The sequence below is a fragment of the Hemiscyllium ocellatum genome, chromosome 5, assembly GCF_020745735.1.
Source record: "Hemiscyllium ocellatum isolate sHemOce1 chromosome 5, sHemOce1.pat.X.cur, whole genome shotgun sequence".
NCBI lineage: Eukaryota > Metazoa > Chordata > Chondrichthyes > Orectolobiformes > Hemiscylliidae > Hemiscyllium > Hemiscyllium ocellatum.
In genome coordinates this window covers 66,760,574-66,786,112 of record NC_083405.1, presented here as the reverse complement: position 1 = coordinate 66,786,112, position 25,539 = coordinate 66,760,574, and the positions used below count along the sequence as shown (strand labels likewise).

At 42.9% G+C, this 25,539-nt stretch overlaps 1 protein-coding gene and 1 long non-coding RNA gene across 5 annotated transcripts in view; one reads left to right on the top strand and one right to left on the bottom strand.

The window, feature by feature from the left end:
• Positions 1–10,563, bottom strand: part of ikzf1 (IKAROS family zinc finger 1 (Ikaros)) — an 85,799-nt gene extending 75,236 nt beyond the window's left edge. For 3 of the 4 annotated variants that reach the window (XM_060825486.1, XM_060825490.1, XM_060825489.1), the window contains exons 1-2: positions 10,460–10,563; positions 8,180–8,242 (exon numbers count right to left, since the gene is read on the bottom strand). In XM_060825486.1, the coding sequence (XP_060681469.1) occupies positions 8,180–8,228 (49 nt within the window). In that variant the 5' untranslated portion in view covers positions 8,229–8,242; positions 10,460–10,563. The remainder of the gene's footprint in view (positions 1–8,179; positions 8,243–10,459) is intronic. The other variant, XM_060825488.1, reaches the window with a different exon arrangement.
• Positions 10,303–24,908, top strand: LOC132816065 (uncharacterized). Its single transcript, XR_009644744.1, has 3 exons — positions 10,303–10,416; positions 12,246–12,354; positions 24,680–24,908. It is a non-coding gene; the product is annotated as an uncharacterized LOC132816065 (long non-coding RNA).
• Positions 24,909–25,539: the final 631 nt, after the last annotated feature.

Sequence of the window (25,539 nt, the reverse complement as noted above, 5' to 3'; positions counted from 1 at the left end):
CTGGTGTCCTTAATGTCTCAAAAATCTGTCAAACAGCCTTGAATATTTCCAGTGACTCAGCTTTCACTGCTCACTAGTTTACAGAATGCCAAAGACAACCCTCAGAGAAAAAAAAATCCTCCTCTTCACCAATGTAAATGGGAGAGACCTCATTTTGAAACTGTACCGATTAGTTAGAAAAAATTAGAGAAGGTAACATTCCTTGCCTTTCTAGGTGACATGGATTAGGATGTTGCTGAGATTGTTTAATGGATCTTATGGGTGGCACACTGGTGGTGTGGAGAGTGAAAGCTTAAGGTCATGGCTGAGCTGCCAATTGTGCAGCAGCTGTGTCACATAGGTGCCTTTCACTGCTTTTTCTCTCTCCTTAACCTCTGCACTGAATGGCTTCTCATCTTCAGTAGTTCTATCCTTTGTCCCAACTCATTATGTTTTTTTCACTTTTAAGTTCACTGCATGTCATCATCCCTTAACCACTCCCATGGAAACTCCGGATTCGCAGTCATGGTCAACCCATTGATCTCATCATCTCACTAATCTCACTTATTAATCACAGAGAAGATCATCTTTGATCACTTTGCTGTATCACTCTGTCCTTCAATCCCCCCCATTGCATGCCACAGACTAATCTCCTTCTGTGCCTTCTGGGTCTACTCCATCTTTTTTCTCCTACTGTGAACTATTTTCCTATCTTTCTTCAAGATCTCCTTCACCCTCACCTCCAATGTGAGGAGCTCATGGTTTTCTGTCACTAAATTTGGGATCTGTTGCCTGGACCACTTTACTCCATTCCACTAATCCATTGGGCCAAAATGCATCCAAAGTTCCCCTTGCCTTAGCTCCAATTTTAGTTTCTTTCCTACCTCTTCTCATACCTTGTCTAGGCTCATTGTGCCCAAAAACATAGCTCCTGATCCCTCAAAATGATTCCCATAAAGCTTACTGTCCAATTTCCCCATTTGTATGGACTCCTGTTGATGGACATTCTTAGGAGATAGTGAGGAATGTTTGGAATGTTGACCTGAAACATTTCAAGGTGAATTTTCAAACTTGATGCTGGAGAAGTCAGAGTTGACAAAGCATGGCACTGGAAAATGTACAGCACATCAGGCAGCATCTGAGGAACAAGAGAGTCAAAGTTTCGGGTATGACCCTTCATTGTCAACTCACTTCCTCCTTAGATGCTGCCAGACCTTACTGACATTCTTAACAACTCTCTGTCATTGAGGGCTGTTCCATTTATTTAATTCTACTGTAACCATTTCTCATCTGAAAGGAACCCTCGACTCCCTGAACATCAATGCAAATCTCTACCACTTGTTTTAACCTCCTTTTCTCTCTGCAAAGTCCTGAACATATTGCCACCTTCCAAACCTGTGCCTCATTTTTCCTGAAACTCCAATCATACTTCTGTCTCTCTATGCCAAAATAGCAACCATCAAATAATAGTAATGTATTCCTGTGGCAAAGACAAACTAAGCAATCTCAATTTTCTCAACCAGTCTGCAGACTTTGACATCCTAATACCATCTTCTTATGTCATTCCTCTGTTGCTAACTTAATGAAACTACATTCAGTTGGCTCCATTCTTACCTGTCTTATCACTGCCACAGTATCACTTGCAATGTATTTGCTTCCTACTCTTTCAACCAGTGCCTCCGAACTATCCTTGCCACACTCCCTTCCACTTCTCAAATACATGCTTCCCCTTGGAAATATCATCTTGAAACACAGAATTAGCCTTCACAAGCAGACTGACAACTCCTTGCTCGACCTCACCATCATCTCTCTTGACTGCTCTACTGTTACTAAGTTATCAGATTGCGAGCCTGAACTCCAGTATCGGTTGAACAGTAATTTCCTCTAATTATCACAAAATCACAGAACTATGACACAGAATGAGCCATTCAGCCCATCATGCCTGCATGAGGTCTTCAAATGAGTAAATAAATAAAATACATTGCTTTCAGACTGTTCTCCAAGCTCAGTTTCAAATCCATCAATCTACCTTAAAACAGTTTTGTGATTGAACTAATGAGTTTCTGACCAGACATTCACACTATCACGAAGATTGTCTCTTTCCATCTTCCAAACATCACCCAATTTCAACCACTACTGAAACCCCTTTACTTTTCCTATCTGTGGGCTTGACTATTCCAGGATTTAGACTGATCTTCCATATTCCATTGCCTACAAAGTTGAGCTCATTCAAACCTCTTCTGCCAGTTTCCTCCTTCATGTGGACTTTGGTTTAACTACCATCCTTATGGTTAGTTGGTTCCAAGATTTTCACCCTTGTTTTTAAATCCACCCATAATCATGATCTTGTGTATCTCAATAACTGCCTTCAGCCCCACAACACAAATATCAGCAACCAGCAGCTCTGACCTCATGCACTCCTGATTTAATTACTTCATCACTGACTTTGACCTTTCTTGCTTCATTAAGACATTGCTTAAAACCTACCTCTATGACCAGGTTTATAGTCATTGGGTGAGAGTGTGATGTGAAAATTGCACTGCTAGAAGGTATTACTGGAAGCCTGCGCCTTCAGGGTGCACAAAAACAGAAATTGCTGAAAAAGTTCAGCAGGTCTGGCAGCATCTGTGAAGATAAATCATAGTTTATGTTTCGGGTCCACTGACCCTTTCTCAGAACAGTTCTGAGAAAGTGTCACCAGACCAGAAACATTAACTCTGATTTCTCTTCACATTTGCTGACGGACCTGCTGAGCTTTTCTAGCAGTTTCTGATTTATAGCATCTGCAATTCTTTAGGTTTCCTTCAGGGTACAGCCCAAAAGATGACAATAATCTTCAGACATGAGGAGGGTAAGCAGGAAATGCTACTTCATGAATTCAATGTGCCCAAACAATATGCTAATGTACGGTTGTCAGCTTCAGCCTGGGAGAAATGAAAGTGGGGTCTGGAAATTATCTGGGCATTGGGTTCCTGGTTTGAAAATCCATCTTGAAATGTTTCAGGTCAAAATTCCACACATTATAATAACAAAACATTCTTTCATATGTCTTTCATTACTGTCATATCATTTTCTTTTAAATTAAAAACGAGTTGAATTACCATTAAATTTGTTTTGTTCTAAAAGACACATAACAGAGGACAGAATTGATTTACAATATATGGGGCATGAGATATTCATGACAACTTATCAAGTTACTTGTGAATATGCTGTGTTATGTGTAGTCCAACTAAGTCTGACAACTAACTTGTAAGAGGTGTCTTTAAAATTTTCTTTAAAATTTTTAGAAGTTCTATTGATATTACTTGATAGCAAAGTCATCGGACTTGTAAAAATAAAATAAAACTTGGAAATGAACATCACAGTCACATTTGAGCTGCATTCTGAGGTGCATGAGATAAAACAGACCAGGACATGTCATTTGCATATTTTAGTAGTTTTTCCTTCTGGGGGACAAAAAGTGCAGTTTTTATTGAAGGTCTTGTCTCATGAATGTGTAAAACAAAATTCGGCTTTATTTCTCCTGAAATTATGTTGAAAAGTCATGTGGTAATTTCTGTGAATAAACATGTTCTTTTTCCAGTCTAATATAACAGGTCATCTTTAATCATAAAACTTACTGAGACAGAAAATAACGATAGGATGTTCTGTGGTATTGGAGGCATAAGGGGTGGAGACAAAAATACATGCCGATTCCTTCTAAGCATTGTACATTAAGCTTTTATGTAACTACTTAATTTTCATAATGTATTTATGCCCTTCTAAATTGTATTACCCAGGATTTACATCTGAATTTTTGAGACTATATTTCAGCAAGATCATCCCTCCTAAACTTGTTTAACCATTCTTGATTAGTTAGGCAAGTTAGGACTTTATTCATTAGAGTTTAAATGAATGAGGGCGACCTTATTGAAGCATATAGATTTTGAGGGGGCTTGGCAGAGTAAATGTTGAGAAGATTTTCCAGTAATGGGGGAGCCTCAAACTAAGGAACCCTGTTACAGAATAAAGGGACATTCATTTAAAATTGAGATGTGAAGGAATTTCTTCTCTCAGAGGTTGGTGAATGTATGGAATTCTCAGTCGTGGAGGCAAGATCAGTGTAAATATTTTTTAAAGTAGATATATTATTGAAATAACAATAAGAGGGCACGAAAGAGAACCCTCTGAGTTTCCAACGGGTACTCTGGTTTCATCCCAGAGTCCAAAGACATGCAGATTAGGTGGGTTGGCCTTGGTAAATACAGGGCTACAGGAATTGGGGGGGGGGTGCAGACTTGATGGGCTGAATGGCCTTTCCGCCTGTAAGGATTTGATAATTTCTATGAGAGGTTGAAGCCTGGCGCACATCAACCATGATTTTATTAGATATACGGATAGACTTGAATGTTTCAGTCCTGCTCCTATTTCTTATTGCCTTATGATTTATTAACCTAAAAACCACTTATTTCCAGACATTTTCAATTAATTCTTTTCATCCGAAATCAAGTAAAACCTGAAAATGTCTAAATGTAAAATGATAATTGCAGCTTTGAATGAGTGTAGAGCTTCACACTAACAGAAAACTAAAATATTGTACATGCTAGAGATTTTGAAAATAGTCAGCAAGTGAGCCGAATGTATGCTTGAACTGCTGAATATTTCCAAAATCAGTTATTTTTAGTTTAGAGATCCACACATCTTGATTACCTGCACCTTGTACCAAAGTGTGAAAATGCACGTTCAGGCTTTAAAGCATTCTTCCTTCACTCAAGAAACATTTTATGAATGGCTTAGGACAAAACTTTTAGATCTGGCCAAGAAGAACATTAATCTAAAACTAATGAAGGAGCTGTCCAAACTGAAACACATACTTTATCCTTCAGAATTTTACATATAAAACAAAAGACAGTGACTGAGATAAACAAAATAATTTGCACCTAAGCAGCTTTCATGTCCTAGGAGCATTCCTAAGCATTTTACAGTGAATTAATTATTTTCAAAGTGTGATATCTGTTGCTTGTAGTTAATGTGAAATTGGTGGTTTTAGTTGAAGGCTAACTACTGGTGAGGACACTGAGTGAACAGCTATGCTCTTCCTTAAATACTGCCATTTCATGAAATCTGACCAGGATGTTCAGGTGAAGTGCAAGTGTGTCATATCTACTCTTCAAAACTTTTTTACTTCAATGATTGTATTACTTTATACATATATCATACTTAAGATTGAAAACAATTTCTCTCCACAGATGCTGCCAGACATAGTGAGGTTTTCCAACAATTTCTGTTTTTGTTTCTGATTTCCAACTTGTGCAGTTCTTTCAATCTTTTAATTAAATGTGTTTAAACTGATTTACATAATTTGTGACTTGTGCAGTGTACCACAAATTTGTTTTACTTAGGAGACAAAAACAATAGCTTGGACCACAGAACCAGACATCCAGAAATCAAAGCAGAAAGACAAAAGCAACAGCATTTATTTGAGAAAAAAATATTCACTGTACAGGGGTAGCTTGGAAAATCTGGAAAAAATATTTAAAGGACAATCTCTTCTAATGAATAGAGAAAATTTTCCAGGTGCCTGCCTGCTTAATTTCTTTTGTGCTGATTCCACTTTGAAAATGCTACTCTTTAATTCTGGAAAAATTAACTTTAAGACAAAACATTTAGAGTGTGGCTGCCTTTCAGCTGTAATCAGCAGAAAATTAAGTTACATGAAAATCTACACTTGCATGAGATCTTCCTTTCCTTTTATCAACCCATTGTCAAAGCTGCATTTCTAATACAAAACAGCACATGAAATTGACTCTGCATCAATAGATTGAATTTTGCTGTGAAGGCTAACAGTGCTCACCACTTTATACATAAATCAGACAGCTACTTCCAATAAGTATGCACAGTTATACAGTTAAACACAAAATCCAGAAGCTGTTGTTGAAGATGCTCTGCTCCCCTGCAAAACACTGTTGAGACATCACACACCCATTAAAATATATTAATTAGCAATAACTTTCTGTGTTGATGTTGCAGATACAGACTACATTCACCAAAAAAAAGCTAAAGCCTATTCATTCCAATATTTTTAAAAAAGTCTTAAATATGGCCAAACAATCTCTGATAAAAGAAATCACGCTTGAAAATTCCTTCAGTTTTTTAAAAATTTAAGTTATAGTTGGGGAATCACTTTTCAAAAAAATCTGTAGTTGAGGTTTAATTTTTGAGTCTCTGATTCCTTGCCTTTTTAAATTCAATTTTTCTTTCCTAACTTCTTAAAAATCTTCCTACAGCTGATTCGGTCTTGAATTCTAAATAAGAATTGCTCCTTCAAACCCACATTATTCTTCAAGCTGCCAGAGCAAGGAGAGACACAGCTGCTTTAAAAGGGCACCAGACCATTTAGATACCCTGCTGATAGCAACTTGTCTTGCAAAATCCCACAGAAAGTCAAAGTACATGTGGAAATCAAACAAACAGTGGGTGCTGTTCATTTGCCACCCAGCAAGGTCAGACTCAATGTCTCTGCTAACCATATCTTTTCTAAAAAAGACTTTTGCACCTCCAACTGTCAATTTTAACACATAATAACGTGTTGGTTTCATGATGGTGTTATACTAGGGTCTTTTAAAAATAAATTGCATGGGCCAATAGAGAAAAAGGGCTACAGATTAAAGACCTAAGATGGATATAGGCTGAAGAAGAAAAATACTGGACGAGAGTTAAGAAAAATAATCATGTATTTTGCCAACATGGGTAAATAGATCTATTTACCAAGTTTAGTATTTTAGTTTTCAATGAATACAGACCAGCGTTCATTTTTGTTAAAGAACTTAACTCTTAATTTAAATTAGTAATTGGTTTGTATTTGTTTCCAGATATCTACTTCTAGAATGAGAAAGCAGATCTGAAATGTTTTTGTAATGTTACAAAATAAAGAATTGTTTCCAAAGTTCAATCCAGTAGGGGATTGTGTCATTGAAATGTAACCCAAAGAACGTTCCTCCTGCAAATTGCATGGGATCAAGAAGTCCTGAAAAGATGTAGAGCAAGAGAGGAGTGCCTTAACTAGGGAGATGAGCAGCTGGCTACAAGATCTGGAGCAGAAGATAAGCAGCTGCTGGGAGGATCCTGGACTTAGTAGAATAACTAATGCATGGGAAGTAAGACAGGCTCCTGAACTGCAATTACAACTAGTCATATTACATGCCTATTAATGAATTATACAATTATTCTTCAAGGATATCCAAGTTTTAAAAAGTGAATTGCTTTGAAATTTTGTATGTTGTTTCTATATTTTATCTTTACAGCTTGCAGATGACATTTTAACTACAGCAAATAGAGATTGTGATATTTGTGTGGGAGTGTGTGCGTGCGTGTGTGTGCGTGTATGTCAATCAATGAGAGGACTTCAGCACATGAGACACTGCGTGAAACATGAAATAGAGTTGCAGGTTGTGTGGTCTGCTTATGGGAGAGGGTGTCTGACACTAATAACGTATTAAATATCTCCCATCCATACCAGATGACTGAGAGGCATATCAGGGCTGCTGATAAATGAGGCTCAACTAGAGGATACTGAACAGATAATGCTCCATAGCTTATGGTTGGATAAAGTTTATTAAATGAGTATATTTAAAACGTAAAGAATGTATTTCAAATAGCTTTTTGATCAAATTAAATATGAATCCTAAATAAAATTTTCAGTTCGCCACATGAAAATTGCTCAGCAAAATGTATCTCCCCTGCTCATGGATTTTTCTTTTAAGAAAGTAAACTTTGCACAAAAGTAAGGAAATACAGAAATAATTTCAAACATACATTCTCACAAAAGTAGAAGTGATGTTTTGTTCTATATAACACAGTCAATTCCAGGTACCATTCCCTCAAATATCATGCACCGTTTTTATCTGTATTGCAAATATGAATCTCTTTTCAATAAACATCATACTTGAGGAAAACTGTGGAACTGGAGTTACTTAGATTTTGCTATGGATTCAAAAATGTTATCCAATTTTTTTTAATACAGGCATGTACACTTGTCATCTTTATTATTGTCCAACAGTTTGGAAAAGTTCATCCATGCTGTGTGTTATTCTGGAGAGTTTGTATGGTTAACTTCCCACAACACCACATAAAAAATTTACATGAAAATATCAGGAGCAAAAACGTCTTACTTTTAAAAAACTGCATAATAACATGGAGTAACTATAAAAATTCTATTTACCTGTCTCACCTGACAGCTGGGAAATGTCCTGTGCCTCTTCAGCTTCCATATTCTGCTTGTGTTCTATCGTAGGGTGGGTGGGAGAGGAAGAGGAATAATGTAATAAGTTACTGGATGGATGATAACGAAACTGCTTACTATTCTAACTCACTATCAGCTATAGACAAAAATATGTCCTTCTTCCTTCAGTTCCAAATACTATTGAAAAAAACCTACACATTATTATCTGACAGGAGACCCTGATCTCTCACAGATTACAAAGATTTATCGAAATTTCATTACAGGCAGAGGTTGACGAAATTTGTTATTTATTGTTAATTTCCCACTCTATAATAACCCAAAAATGCAAACTGACTGCAACAAAATTAAGCAGAAAATTAAATGGCCCTGGGTCATTGTATGTGAAGAGAAGCACAGAATTCATTCTCTGGTTGATCTATAGTTATGTTCTCTCTAATTTACTGAGCATGCATCGATGAACCTTGAGTCAGCTTTGTGACACTTGTACAATCAGCAATCAAAAATGAAGCAATTTACAGAAGAATGTCTCATTTACCCAAGCAGGACTGCATATTTGAACAGCACAGCTCTGCCTCGATTAATAATGAATACTCCTCATATAGTAGCAGATGGGCAGAACAGCAGTTTTAGACTCTGTCCCTCACTTCAAGATGTGGCAGTAACCAATTTCTTCAGTTAGCCCTTACATAGGGAGAAGTGAATCTCCCTAAAATAGCGAAACAAGTCCAGGAGAGAAAGGGAACCCATGCCTTCCTGTTTTACTGACAGATGGCTCCACAGATTTGGAACGAATGGTGGGAAGCTGCTACTCTTTTGCTGTAACACTTTATGTTCTAATCACTGGTTTTGAAGCAACTGCAAACACAAGGGAATATGAGATTGAGATTTAGTGGGGTACAAATAATTTTTCACAGTTTTTGCTAGGATTGCAGATTACCAATGATTGATCTCTGACAGTGTCTGTGAACATTTGATGCAGTTGAATATTTAACAGTTATGAAACTAAAAAGCAAAACCAGGAATTTGTTGAATTGTGAGGTTCGTCAAATAGTAATTCTCTGGCCCCAACATTTACTAACTTCTCTGGTAGACGTTGACTCAAATGGCATAAAAATTATAAAAGAATATGTTGAAATAAATATGCCCCCAATCGTAAATGACCAATATTTCTACATTGCTGCCCTGCCACCTTGAGAAATAGCCTAGATATACAAAATAGTTTTATGCAAATATCTGAATACTAATTTGGCTAATAGCAAGCCTTGAAATAATTGAGTTCCTCCTCCCGCACTGCTGTATTTTTACAGAATGATTAATTTAACAAAACATTTTCAATTTTCAAATTCTTGGTAGGAATGGAATAATTTGAGCATCCCATTTGATTTTAGTTTCTCTCTCAAAATCTGTACCAACAACTGATGCCCATAAACAGCGAGAATGCGAAAATAATTTAAATTAGTAATTCCAATAAAATTCTCTGTACTACAATGGCAACCAAAAGGTTGTTTGGAACGACTTCCCCAAAATGCTGAACTAACCTTCCTCATTCTCATGCCCACGCGTGAGAGTGAATCGAATAGAGAAGAAAAAAAAACTAACTCTCCATCTATTTCTCTAGAAATGCATTTTTCGAAACTTTCATGGAACACATTGGAGAAAAATAGTGTGGCACTATAGTATAGCAATTCCGCAACCAGTGCTGGAATATGAAAAATATGTGAAGCTAACTGAATAAAAGTCATATTGTCACAGAAATAGTTTCTTACTACAATATTACTTGAACAGATTACAGTCGTATAGAATTTAAGCTTCGTTCCACTATTGCCACTGAACTACAGGAGAAAGTACTGCTTTGTAATAGTTCTTGACAGCCACAATAATGTGTTACGGACTTCTGTAGCGCCACAAAACAACAGGCGCAATGCGCTCGCGAAACTTTGGATATGAACGATATCTGGTTTAATTTTCAGACATAGTTCGATATTAGCAGATGGGCTGTCGAAACCATTTCGCCCAGACACTGAACTTCACGCAGCAATGACCGGACGCAGACTGCAGCCGAGGCAACAGGTGCCTCCTACCAATGACAAGGGCAAAAATAATCAGGGCTTGACTTTCCATCTCATTTTTTAAAAAAAAATGTTCTCCTGTTCGCTCTGACAATCCCCACACCAAGGAGCGAGGGTGGGTGCTGGCTGCATGCTGTAACACGGCGGGTAAGAGCCAAGTTGGCGGAGTTGGCTGTCAGTTCTCTCCTACCTGTATCCCTTCTCCTCGCTGGCGGTAGACACAGCCCGGCAGTTCCTGCTCCATGTGCAGGCTGCACTTGGACTCCCTGCGGTTGTACATCTCTCCCCGCTCGACTTCCTCCTTCCAATGCGCCGGCCGCGCGCACACACCCTCGTGCTGGGATTGGTGGAAGAGCCCAAGGCTCGGCTCACTCACGAGCAGCGGCAGAGAGATGCCCGCGGGCGCTGAGCGGTGCCCCCGGGCGCCAGGAGCTTTTGCTGCCCCGCCATCCCTCTGCTCAGCTCCAACAGGGAATGGGAGCCCAAACGCGTTCGTCCACCTGCTGATGGGGAGGAGTAGGGAGGCTATAATAACACAGCAAGCATATTCCACATTCCCAGAATGAGGAACATTACACAGAAGGTGCAAGGTTACACTAGCCCCCACCCACCCCCCATTTGCCAATCTCAGAGGGCAACATTTTGATGAGTTGTTTATTTTTTCCCCCTACTCTGGTAACAAAACATAACTCCAAAGGAATAATGAATTTGAAATGCAAAAGCTTTCCAGTTGTTGGGGTTTCATGCTAAAGAATGTAGGCCAAGCAACAGCCAAGAGGAAAGGCTCCAACGTTTTCCATTTTGGTGCTGGAGGCATTGATGCGCAAGGTGGAAAAGAGCTGGAAGGCAGTATTTTTGGAGAGAGCTGGGGAATACCAAGGCATGTCTTGTGAGAGTGGTCGTGGAGGGCAATTCCAGAGTCTTATTCAGAGGGCCTAGCACCACCAGGGCTTTTGTGATGTCACATGTGACAAGGTCAATGAACACATCTTTTACCAATGGCAGCACTAACCTCTCGCACTGCCCAAGGCACCACAACATCATCACTCATCTACCAGCACATCTAGCATTGAGGAAAAAGGCCTAACATTCAGATATTCCACCTCATCCTCACACTGACCGACCTCTTGCTGCTTCCACATACCTGCAGCTATTTAACCTGGCTGGCAAAGCACCCGGGGATAATCCCTGGCATTCTTTTCCTTCTTGACAGATAAAACAACTTGCAGAAAGACAGAGCAGATCAGAGCCACAGGGAGACACCTGTGCCTTCCTGAAAATTCTGTTCTCTCTCATGTAGATAGCTATTATAGAGGCTGTAACATTCTACATTACTGAAAAGAATCATAGAATTCATACAGTGCAGAAAGAGGCCTTTCAGTCCGTACTGACCCTCAGAAGAGTATTTCACCCAGATCCAGTTTCCAACTCTATCCCTGTAACCCCATATTTCACAATGGCCAACCCATCTAATCTGCACACTTTTGGACTGTGGGTGGAAACCAGAGCTCCCAAAGGAAACCCTTGCAGACAGAAGGAGAATGAGCAGACTACACAGACAGTGACCCAAGGCTGGAATCAAACCTGGGTCCTTGGCGCTGCGAGGCAGCAGTGCTAACCATTGAGCCACTAGGCCACCTGAATATTCAAGAAGATGGAATGCATCTGCCTTAAACTTTTGTCCGACTTCCAGCTCACCCTTATTCCATTTTCTGGCAAAATGTGAAAACTTCAGATGGTGTGGCCATAGGGAACTTGCTTTCTTCTCCAATGCTCCTTTCTAATGCCAACCCTCCCCTTCTGCATTTATGTTTTCAAATATCCAAGAACTGCTTCCTAACCAGTCACGGCAGCTCCATAAGAACTGATGAGAGTTACAATGGGCATCTAAGGAAGAAGTACTATCATTTATCAGGCACTCACAGTCATAGGCTTAGACACACACCGCATTTAACAATTTTTTTATTCATTCATAGGATATTTGTGTCACTGGATAGCATTTATTACCCACCCCTAATTACCCAGAGGGCAATTAAGGATCAAGTACACTGTCGTGAGTCTCAATTCACATATTGGACAAACCAGGTAAGAATGGCAAACTTCTTTCCCTAAAGGACATTAATAAGCCAGGTTGGTTTTAATAGTTGCATGAGGCCAGCTCCCTGTTCCAGATCTTATTAAATTCAATTTTCAGCACCTGCTATGGTGAGGTTCAAACCCATGTTCCCAGAACTTTGGCCTGGGTTCTTAAGAGTGCCAGTCTAGTGAAATTACCATGACACCACTACCTCCCTGAGACAATGGTGTGAGGTTGGATTAACATGGATAGGCTGCCAATCAACTGGGCCACTTTGGGTCAACCTATCCAAGTACATGGTGAGCACTGGGCATGATTGGCTAACTGCCAGACCAGAAGGAGAGTACTGTATGCCAACTCCCTGGAGAGTCAAGTTCAAATGAGTTCTATTGCACAAGATGCAAATGAGGGTGATATTGGGGGAAAAACTGATAAACATGATACTCACTGCACTAGCAGGTCTGTTTGACACTGCTAAAGAGCATGGAGGAGTCATGCAGAACTTCAAAGTATGACCTCTCCTGACAGTGGTGCTGCCAAGCTTGAAACTGTTGTCCTCTTTCACTATAATGTTTGCACTCTCACCTCTGCCATTCTGCCAGTCTCACCACCATTGCCCTTTAGCCAGCTAGCCAGCCAGCTGAGACTATGGCTGACCATATGAAGGGCTGCAGTCCGAATTCTGGAAGCAGACACTCAAATCCCTGAGCTGCTTCATGGTCATCCTATAAGGCCATCTGCTTTCTTTGTAATTGAAAGTTATGGCCTTTGACAATTTATTTGAGTACAGTTCTGCTCACCACACCATCAGAAAGATGTGGAAGCATATGAGAGGGTGCAGAAAAGGCATACCAGGCAGTTGTCTGTTTTGGAGGGTGTTAACTATGAAGAGAGACAGGACAAAGTCAATTTGTTTTCACTTGAATGTTGGAGGCTGAGGGGCAAGCTGTTAGTGGTTAATACAGCTGCAAATGTGTTGCTGGTCAAAGCACAGCAGGCCAGGCAGCATCTCAGGAATAGAGAATTCGACGTTTCGAGCATAAGCCCTTCATCAGGAATAAGAGAGAGAGAGCCAAGCAGGCTAAGATAAAAGGTAGGGAGGAGGGACTAGGGGGAGGGGCGATGGAGGTGGGATAGGTGGAAGGAGGTCAAGGTGAGGGTGATAGGCCGGAGTGGGGTGGGGGCGGAGAGGTCAGGAAGAGGATTGCAGGTTAGGAGGGCGGTGCTGAGTTGAGGGAACCGACTGAGACAAGGTGGGGGGAGGGGAAATGAGGAAGCTGGAGAAATCTGAATTCATACCTTGTGGTTGGAGGGTTCCCAGGCGGAAGATGAGGCGCTCCTCCTCCAGCCGTCGTGTAGTTGTGTTCTGCCGGTGGAGGAGTCCAAGGACCTGCATGTCCTCGGTGGAGTGGGAGGGGGAGTTAAAGTGTTGAGCCACGGGGTGATTGGGTTGGTTGGTTCGGGCGGCCCAGAGGTGTTCTCTGAAGCGTTCCGCAAGTAAGCAGCCTGTCTCACCAATATAGAGGAGGCCACATCGGGTGCAGCGGATGCAATAGATGATGTGTGTGGAGGTACAGGTGAACTTGTGGCGGATATGGAAGGATCCCTTGGGGCCTTGGAGGGAAGTGAGTGTGGAGGTGTGGGCGCAAGTTTTACATTTCCTGCGGTTGCAGGGGAAGGTGCCGGGGGTGGAGGTTGGGTTGGTGGGGGGTGTGGATCTGACAAGGGAGTCATTGTCTCAGCCTGCTCCTGCCCCACCGAAGCCCGTTTCTACCTCCTGCCCAAAATCCACAAACCTGCCTGCCCCGGCCGACCCATTGTCTCAGCCTGCTCCTGCCCCACCGAACTCATCTCCCAATACCTCGACACGGTCCTGTCCCCTTTAGTCCAAGAACTCCCCACCTACGTTCGGGACACCACCCACGCCCTCCACCTCCTCCAGGATTTTCGCTTCCCCGGTCCCCAACGCCTTATTTTCACTATGGACATCCAGTCCCTGTACACCTCCATCCCCCATCACGAAGGACTCAAAGCCCTCCGCTTCTTCCTTTCCCGCCGCACCAACCAGTACCCTTCCACTGACACCCTCCTTCGACTGACTGAACTGGTCCTCACCCTGAATAACTTCTCTTTTCAATCCTCCCACTTCCTCCAAACTAAAGGAGTTGCCATGGGCACCCGCATGGGCCCCAGCTATGCCTGCCTCTTCGTAGGATATGTGGAACAGTCCATCTTCCGCAACTACACTGGCACCACCCCCCACCTTTTCCTCCGCTACATCGATGACTGTATCGGCGCTGCCTCGTGCTCCCACGAGGAGGTTGAACAGTTCATCAACTTTACAAACACCTTCCATCCCGACCTGAAATTCACCTGGACTGTCTCAGACTCCTCCCTCCCCTTCCTAGACCTTTCCATTTCTATCTCGGGCGACCGACTCAACACAGACATCTATTATAAACCGACTGACTCCCACAGCTACCTGGACTACACCTCCTCCCACCCTGCCCCCTGTAAAAACGCCATCCCATATTCCCAATTCCTTCGTCTCCGCCGCATCTGCTCCCAGGAGGACCAATTCCAACACCGCACAGCCCAGATGGCCTCCTTCTTCAAGGACCGCAGATTCCCCCCAGACGTGATCGACGATGCCCTCCACCGCATCTCCTCCACTTCCCGCTCCTCCGCCCTTGAGCCCCGCTCCTCCAACCGCCACCAAGACAGAACCCCACTGGTTCTCACCTACCACCCCACCAACCTGCGCATACAACGTATCATCCGCCGCCATTTCCGCCACCTCCAAACGGACCCCACCACCAAGGATATATTTCCCTCCACTCCCCTATCAGCGTTCCGCAAGGACCACTCCCTTCGTGACTCCCTTGTCAGATCCACACCCCCACCAACCCAACCTCCACCCCGGCACCTTCCCCTGCAACCGCAGGAAATGTAAAACTTGCGCCCACACCTCCACACTCACTTCCCTCCAAGGCCCCAAGGGATCCTTCCATATCCGCCACAAGTTCACCTGTACCTCCACACACATCATCTATTGCATCCGCTGCACCCGATGTGGCCTCCTCTATATTGGTGAGACAGGCCGCTTACTTGCGGAACGCTTCAGAGAACACCTCCGGACCGCCCGAACCAACCAACCCAATCACCCCGTGGCTCAACACTTTAACTCCCCCTCCCACTCCACCGAGGACATGCAGGTCCTTGGACTCCTCCACCGGCAGAACACAACTACACGACGGCTGGAGGAGGAGCGCCTCATCTTCCGCCTGGGAACCCTCCAACCACAAGGTATGAATTCAGATTTCTCCAGCTTCCTCATTTCCCCTCCCCCCACCTTGTCTCAGTCGGTTCCCTCAACTCAGCACCGCCCTCCTAACCTGCAATCCTCTTCCTGACCTCTCCGCCCCCACCCCACTCCGGCCTATCACCCTCACCTTGACCTCCTTCCACCTATCCCACCTCCATCGCCCCTCCCCCTAGTCCCTCCTCCCTACCTTTTATCTTAGCCTGCTTGGCTCTCTCTCTCTTATTCCTGATGAAGGGCTTATGCTCGAAATGTCGAATTCTCTATTCCTGAGATGCTGCCTGGCCTGCTGTGCTTTGACCAGCAACACATTTGCAGCTGTGATCTCCAGCATCTGCAGACCTCATTTTTTACTCAGTGGTTAATACAGAACAGGGTCAAAGGTAGAAGACAGAAGATGGTGGTAGAGGGTTGTTTTTCAGAATGGAGGCCTTTGACCAGTGGAGTGCCACAAGGATCGGTGCTGGGTCCTCTACTTTTTGTCATTTACATAAATGATTTGGATGCGAGCATAAGAGGTACAGTTAGTAAGTTTGCAGATGACACCAAAATTGGAGATGTAGTGGATAGTAAAGAAGGTTACCTCAGATTACAACAGGCTTTTGACCAGATGGGCCAACGGGCTGAGAAGTGGCAGATGGAGTTTAATTCAGATAAATGCGAGGTGCTGCATTTTGGGAAAGCAAATCTTAGCAGGACTTATACACTTAATGGTAAGGTCCTAGGGAGTGTTGCTGAACAAAGAGACCTTGGAGTGCAGGTTCATAGCTCCTTGAAAGTGGAGTCACAGGTAGATAAGATAGTGAAAAAGGCGTTTGGTCTGCTTTCTTTTATTGGTCAGAGTACTGAATACAGGAGTTGGGAGGTCATGTTGCAGCTGTACAGGATATTGGTTAGGCCATGTTGGATTATTGCGTGCAATTTTGGTCTCCTTCCTATTGGAAAGATGTTGTGAAACTTAAAAGGGTTCAGAAAAGATTTACAAGGAAGTTGCTAGGGTTAGAGGATTTGAGTTATAGAGAGAGGCTGAACAGGCTGGGGCTGTTTTCCGTGGAGCGTCGGAGGCTGAGGGGGTGACCTTATAGGGGTTTACAAAATTATGAGGGGCATGGATAGGGTAAATAGGCAAAGTCTTTTCCCTGGGGTTGGAAAGTCCAGACCTAGAGGGCGTAGGTTTATGGTGAGAAGGGAAAGATATAAAAGAGACCTACGGGACAACTTTTTCACACAGTGTGTGGTATGGGCATGGAATGAGCTGCCAGAGGAAGTGGTGGAGGCTAGTACAATTGCAACATTTAAGAGGCATTTGGATGGGTATATGAATAGGAAGGGTTTGGAGGGATATGGGCCGGGTGCTGGCAGGTGGGACTAGATTGGATTGGGATATCTGGTCGGCATGGACGGGTTGGACCGAAGGGTCTGTTTCCATGCTGTACATCTCTATGACTCTATGACTCTATAACAAAGTTATGTTGGCATGGATAGAATGGATAGCTGGAGTCTTTTTCCCAAGGTAGAAATGCCACTACGGGACTGCGTTTAAGGTAAAAGGGGGAAAATTTAAAGGAGATGTAAGAGGCAAGTTTTTTAAACAAAGGGTAGTAAATGCCTGTCATGTGCTACCAGTGGAGATGAGAGAAGCAGATACAATAACAATGTTTAAGATGCATCTTGCCAGATATAAAAATAAGCAGGAAATAGAGGGATACAGACCACTAGGAGGCAACAGGATTTTAGTTTAGAAAGACATTATGTTTTGGCGCAGGCTTGATGGGCCGAAGGACCTGTCCCTGTGCTGTGCTGTTCTTTGTTTTTAGTTCTTGTTTTTATACTGTAGCCACTGGGATACCTCCACCGCATCTCCTCCACTTCCCGCTCCTCCGCCCTTGAGCCCCGCTCCTCCAACCGCCACCAAGACAGAACCCCACTGGTTCTCACCTACCACCCCACCAACCTCCGCATACAACGTATCATCCGCCGCCATTTCCGCCACCTCCAAACGGACCCCACCACCAAGGATATATTTCCCTCCCCTCCCCTATCAGCATTCCGCAAGGACCACTCCCTTCGTGATTCCCTCGTCAGATCCACACCCCCACCAACCCAACCTCCACCCCCGGCACCTTCCCCTGCAATCGCAGGAAATGTAAAACTTGCGCCCACACCTCCACACTCACTTCCCTCCAAGGCCCCAAGGGATCCTTCCATATCCGCCACAAGTTCACCTGTACCTCCACACACATCATCTATTGCATCCGCTGCACCCGATGTGGCCTCCTCTATATTGGTGAGACAGGCCGCTTACTTGCGGAACGCTTCAGAGAACACCTCCGGGCCGCCCGAACCAACCAACCCAATCACCCCGTGGCTCAACACTTTAACTCTCCCTCCCACTCCACCGAGGACATGCAGGTCCTTGGACTCCTCCACCGGCAGAACACAACAACACGACGGCTGGAGGAGGAGCGCCTCATCTTCCGCCTGGGAACCCTCCAACCACAAGGTATGAATTCAGATTTCTCTAGTTTCCTCATTTCCCCTCCCCCCACCTTGTCTCAGTCGGTTCCCTCAACTCAGCACCGCCCTCCTAACCTGCAATCCTCTTCCTGACCTCTCCGCCCCCACCCCACTCCGGCCTATCACCCTCACCTTGACCTCCTTCCACCTATCCCACCTCCATCGCCCCTCCCCCTAGTCCCTCCTCCCTACCTTTTATCTTAGCCTGCTTGGCTCTCTCTCTTATTCCTGATGAAGGGCTTATGCTCGAAACGTCGAATTCTCTATTCCTGAGATGCTGCCTGGCCTGCTGTGCTTTGACCAGCAACACATTTGCACCACTGGGATACCTACAGAGTAAAGCAGGCAAAGATACTTGCAATACAGACACTAATTGGATTCAAAACATTCAATAGTTGAGTTCTGTTGGTTTTTTTGGATTTGCTGCTAGATAAATTATGGAAAGGTTTTTGTTGGTGGATTTTATTTCAGGATTTTGACCAAAAGAAGACTGTGATGCCACACAGTAGATTGTTTGGAAAGTGGAGAATTGTGAAACATTGATCCTGACTGAAGTGGAATGGTTGGTACAGGCATGCTAGGGCAAAGGGCATATTCCTGTGCAGCACTCATCTATATTCTATGTTTTTAAGTGAACTATTTAGATTTCCAGAAGGCCTTTGACAAGGTATCACACATGAGGCTGCTAAATAGGATAAGAAGTAGACAGGCAGGAGGCTGGAAGAACACAGCACCAGGCAGCATCAGGAGATGGAGAACAAAAAACGAAGAACAACAAACAATGAAAATTACAGCACAGGAACAGGCCCTTCGGCCCTCCAAGCCTGCACCAATCCAGATCCTCTATCTAAACCTGCTGCCTATTTTCTAAAGATCTGTTTCCCTTTGCTTCCTACCCATTTATGTATCTGTCTAGATATATCTTAAATGACGCAATCATTCCCACTTCTATCACCTCCACTGGCAACGCATTCCAGGCCCCCATCACCCTCCACACATATCTTGCCCCTCTCACTCTGAACTCATGACCCCTAGTAATTAAGTTCCACACTCTGGGAAAAAGTTTCTTGTTATCCACCCTGTCTATACCTCCCATGATTTTGTAGAACTCTATCAGGTCCCCCCTCAACCACTGTCTTTCTAAAGAAAATAATCCTAATCTATTCAAACTCTCTTCACAGCTCCCACCCTCCATACCAAGCAACATCCTAGTGAACCTCCTCTGCACCCTCTGCAAAGCATCCACATCCTTTTGGTAATGTGACCAGAACAGTACACAGTATTCCAAATGCAGCCGAAACAAAGTCCTATACAACTGTAATATGACCTGTCAACTCTTGTACACAGTACCCCGTCCAATGAAGGAAAGCATGCCATATGCCTTCTTGATCACTTTACTGACCTGAGTTGCCACCTTCAGGGAAAAATGGACCTGAGCACCCAGATCTCTCTGTACGTCAATTTTCCCCAGGACTTTTCCATTTACTGTTGACATTTTGGGTGTAACCTTTCTTCATGACTGAGGGTGGGTATAGGGGGAGCTGCAGATAAAGAGGGTGGCGGGGTCAGGGTGGTGAAGACAGGCAGAGAGTACAACCTGATTTGTAAATGGAGGAATGAATCCAGTAGATGGCTGGGAGGAGTGGAGGGGAGGGTTAGGGCTGGAAAGGGAGTTGGGGGATGGAAAAGGAGGCTATTGAAATTGGAGTACTCAGTGTTGAGTCCTTCCAGCAGTATGCTTTCCGGACGGATAGGTAAATAGGATAAGAGCCCATAGTGTTCGGGGTACCCGCATGGATAAAGGATTGGCTGACTGGCAGAAGGCAGAGAGTGGGGATAAAGGGGACTTTTTCAGGATGGCAGCTGGTGACTATTGGAGTTCGATGGAGGTCAACTACAACTACTCATGTTGTACATTAATGATCCGGATGAAGGAAATGAGGACATTGTTGCTGTGTTTGCAGAAGACACAAAGATAGGTGGAGAGACATTGGACTGCAGAATGGCACAGTAGTTAGCACTGCTGCCTCACAGAGCCTGGGACCAGGATTCAATTTCAGCTTTAGGTGACCATCCATGTGGAGTTTGCATGTTCTCCCTGTGTCTATGTGGGTTTCCTCCAAAGGCAAGTTTGCTGGATTAGCCAAGCTAAATACAGGGTTTCGGGAGTAGGCCAGGGGAGTGGGTGGGTGGATCTGGGTGGCATGCACTCCAGAGGGTCATTGAAGACGGGTCAAATGGCCTCTATCTGCGCTGTAGGGATTCTATGTTTCTAACAGGTAGTTTTGAGGATGTAGGGAGGCTGCAGAAGAACTTGGTAAAACAAGGGCTGCAGATGCTGGAAACCAGATTCTGGATTAGAGTGATGCTGGAAAAGCACAGCAGGTCAGGCAACTGCTCCTTGGATGCTACCTGACCTGCTGTGCTTTTCCAGCACCACTCTAATGCAGAAGACCTTGGACAGGCCAGGAGAGTGAGCAAACAAGATAGAATTCAATGTGGGAGAAGTGAGGTTATGCACTTTGGTAAGAAGAAAAAGGGTGTACATTGTTTTCTAAATGGGAAAAAGCTTCAGATATCTGAAGTACAAAGAAACTTAAGAGACCTAATTCAGAATTTTTTAAAGATTAACATGCAAGTTCATTTGGCAGTTTAGAAGCCAGATGCAAGGTTGGCATTCATATTGAGAGGGCTAGAATACAACAGCAGGGGTGAATGGCGGGGGCTGTATAAAGCTCTGTCACTTTGCATTTGAAATATTGTGAAGGGTTTTGGCAAGATCCTTTGGAGGAACTGAGATGAGGAGAAATTTCTTTAGCCAGAAGGTGGTGAATTTATGGAAATCATTGCTACAGAGGGCTGTGGCGGTCAAGTCATTGAGTATATTTAAGACAGAGATAGATAAGTTCTTGTTTGGCAATGGGATCAAGGGTTATAGGGAGAAGGTGAGAGAATGGGGTTGAGAAATGAATCAGCCATGATGAATCGGTGGAGCAGACTCGATGGGCCAAATGGCGTAATTCTACTTATACGTCTTATGGTCTTATTGTCTTATGGTGTAAGTGTTGTCTGAGAAGCTCTAATTGTGTGTGACCTTCTGTTAAAAATCCACTCCTTGTCTGCTCATTGTGCTCCACATCCCTATCATCTCCAGGGACTGTGTTCACTTCCCCCATAAGTCATAGAATCATAGAGTCATACAGCATGGAAACTTGTCCATTCCAAATGAATCGCAAACTGAACTAGTCGCACCTGCTTGCTTCTGGCCCATATACCTTCAAACACTTTCCTATTCATGTCTTTTAAACATTGTATAATACCCATGTGCACCACTTCCTCAGGAAGTTCAATCCAGTGTGAACCACCATCTGCATAAAAAATTTGCCTTTCATCTCTTTTTCAAATCTCTATCCTCTCACCTTAAGGTTATGCCCCAATCTTGAAATCCCCTATCCCAGAAAAAAGACAACTACCATTAAGACAACTACTATCTGCACTCCTCATTATTTTATAAACTACTATAAGGTCGCATCTCAACCTCTTACATTCAAGTGAACAAAGTCCCAGCTTATTTAGCCTTTCTTTATAACTCAAACCGTCCATACTTGGCAACGTCCTGGTAAATCTCTTCTGAACCCTCTTCAGTTTAATAATATCCTTCCTATAAGACAAGCCTTCAAACTCTATTGAACTCCAGTACATTTCTCTTCTAACTCCATGAACCTTGCAGAACTCCTATATTAAAACAATACTTGCATTTACTTTTGAGTTTTTTGAGGAAGTAACAAAGAGGGTTGATGAGGGCAGAGCAGTAGATGTGATCTATATGGACTTCAGTAAGGCATTCGACAATGTTCCCCATGGGAGACTGATTGCCAAGGTTAGATCTCATGGAATACAGGAAGAACTAGCCATTTGGATAGAGAACTGGCTCAAAGGTAGAAGACAGAGGCTGGTGGTGGAGGGTTGTTCTTCAGACTGGAGGCCTGTGACCAGTGGAGTGCCACAAGGATCAGTGCTGGGTCTTCTACTTTTTGTTATTTACATAAATAATTTGGATGTGAGCATAAGAGATACAGTTGGTAAGTTTGAAGATGACACCAAAATTGGAGGTGTAGTGGACAGCGAAGTGGGTTACCTCAGATTACAACAGGATCTTGACCAGATGGGCCAATGGGCTGAGAAGTGGTAGATGGAGTTTAATTTAGATAAATGTGGGGTGCTGCATTTTGGGAAAGCAAATCTCAGCAGGACTTATACATTTAATGGTAAGGTCCTAGGGAGTGTTGCTGAACAAAGAGACCTTGTTCATTGCAGGTTCATAGCTCCTTGAAAGTGGAGTCACAGGTTGATAGAATAGTGAAGAAGACATTTGGTATGCTTTCCTTTATTGGTCAGAGTATTGAGTACAGGAGTTGGGAGGTCATGTTGCAGCTCTACAGGACATTGGTTAGGCCACTGTTGGAATATTGCGTGCAATTCTGGTCTCCTTCCTATCAGAAAGATGTTGTGAAACTTGAAAGGGTTCAGAAAAGATTTACAAGGATGTTGCCAGGGTTGAAGGATTTGAGCAACAGGGAGAGGCTGAACAGGCTGGGGCTGTTTTCCCTGGAGCATTGGAGGCTGAGGGGTGACCTTATAGAGGTTTACAAAATTATGAGGGGCATGGATAGGGTAAATAGGCAACATCTTTTCCCTGGGGTCGGGGAGTCCAGAACTAGAGGGCATAAGTTTAGGGTGAGAGGGGAAAGATATTAAAGAGACCTAAAGGGCAACCTTTTCACACAGAGGATGGTTCATGTATGGAATGAGCTGTCAGAGGAAGTGGTGGAGGCTGGTACAATTGCAACATCTAAGAGGCATTCGGATGGATAAGTCAATAGGAAGGGTTTGGAGGGATATGGGCCGGGTGCTGGCAGGTGGGACTAGATTGGGTTGGGATATCTGGTCGACATGGATGGGTTGGACCGAAGGGTCTGTTTCCATGCTGTACATCTCTATGACTCTATGAGTCTATGAACAAAACTTACTTGAAGGTCATATGCTGATCCCTTTCAAATAAGGCTACTGCAGTGGAGGTAGTTGGGTGTCTCACTCATTCACCTGAACATATCTTCAATTGTGAGTGTTTAGGAGAGGAAATTAATGGGACCTGAAAATTTCAAAATGGCTTGTCAGATGATGAGACTGTCTTAGACATTAAATGATATTCTCACTCACGGCAAGTTCATGCCATGTGGTGCACTCCATGAGCTGCAATGAAAATGGTTGATCCACTGTCAACATGGCCCCTCACTGTGTAAATAGGTCTGGAAAGGTCTGAAATAGTTAATATTAATTGAATACCATAGTTATCACCCACAGTGATAATGTCATGAAGAGTGGTGGAGAGAGAAATTAAGGATCTTGAAGGAATCAGTCCTAAAACTGATATTCTTAACAATCTCTGTAATAATGTATATCATATGGATGAAAATGGACACAAATGAGCAACACTTATTGCACAATTCTGAGTGTATGAAGTATGATAACCAATTTAGGATTGCCAAGTGGCGTCTCTGCATAATATGTCGGAAGCTACACATCAATACGCAGGACCCTGACAGAAAAAAAGTGTACACATATTGCGCCTATTTTAGTGCAATAAAATAGGCGACAGTCATTATCTGGTTCATTTCTCAGGGTACTGCCTTAAATAATCAGAATATACCAGCCTTCGTTAAAATTTAAACAAAGCTTAGCATTTAACTATCAGTCATCATCATTAACTCTTATAGTCTTTATGACAATGTCTATAACAATCAGAGTCCACTTGTCCACCAACCAATAAATACTCAACTGAAATACCATGAAATATCTATTTATTACCATATACTTGTAATATGCAAACATCTGCAGACATGCCATAAACTGGATTTTATTTACTATAAGACACTCTTCCTCTTAGACAAGAAAGTGGCTATATGCATTCAACCAGACCACATAGCCCTCAAGAATGACTGAATAGGTACTGAGAATATTTGACAATTATTTCAAGCTCAAATTAAAAAGTTGTTGAAAGACCAGTTTTTCAGTGAAAAGTTAATTGGCCAAGGGAATCCATAGGTGAGTATTCATGATCTCTACAGAGATGCAATGATGGTGATTTAAAGTCAAAATTCATGAGAGGCAATTGCATGGTGAGTCTTTGTATATTTATCACAGTCCAAAGAAGACCTAACATTAAAGAAAACCATTCAGATGGTGAGTGAAGCAGAGGTCCAGAACAAACACAGATTAATCCCAAGAGGAGAAGATCAAACCTAGCACAGAAGATCATCAAAATTCATTCAATTCACAAGTTATGGAAGTATAAACGTGATTCAAGCCAATATGTTGGTTAGAACAGATGCTGGACACTAAACTTCTTTATAAATGTAGTGGAAAAGAGAGAGCTCACTGGCTCAAACAGTTCTCAGATATTTAAACCAAATGCTTTAATTGTTCACTTTCAGAAGATGTGCTGAAGCAGGACACAGCCAAAGTAAAACAAAAGAGAACAATCTCCAGTAGAAGAATTACCCAAAGTTTACTGATAGAAATTGGTGATCCAGACCTAATGTTTTGACAAGCTATTTCTATTAATTAACATCTCATGAACATCTCAAAGTAGATGCCATCAGAAATATAGCAATAGTATCACAAGGTGAGCCTTCTGTTGCTGATAGAAGTGCAATTATATGGTCTATGGCATGTAACACTTAATGTTAAAGATAAACTTCAACATGGAGAATACCAAATATCAAAATAAACTATATGTACTTCAAACAGCAGAAGAGTCTTGTTATTTGTTCATGGGATGTGGACATGACCGGCTTGGTCTACATTTATTGACTGCTTCTTATTAATATGGAGAAGGTGGTGGTAGGCCATCTTCTTGAACCATTGCAGTACTTGGAGAATAGGGACACACACAGTGCGATGAAGAAGGGAATTTCAGGACTTTGACCCAGTAACAGAGAAGGAATGGTGATACACTGTGCTTGTTCTCAATGGTAGAGGTCATTGGTTGGCAAAATGTTTTTGGAGGAGCCTTCGTAAGCTACTGCATTTCATATTTGTAAAGAATATGCACTTCTGTCACTGTTTGTCAGTGGTGAAAGGAGTGAATTTTAATGGTCGTGGATGAAATGTCAATCAACTGGGCTACTTTTTCCTGAATGATGTCAAAACATTTCATCAAGCACTAACTTACCCTTTGTAGATAGTAGACAGGCTTTTGGGAGGCAGGGGTGAGTACTGTTGTTGGACATGGTCATTATTTGTGTGGCATGAATTTCACTTGCCAATTATCAGCCCAAGTCTGGATATTGTC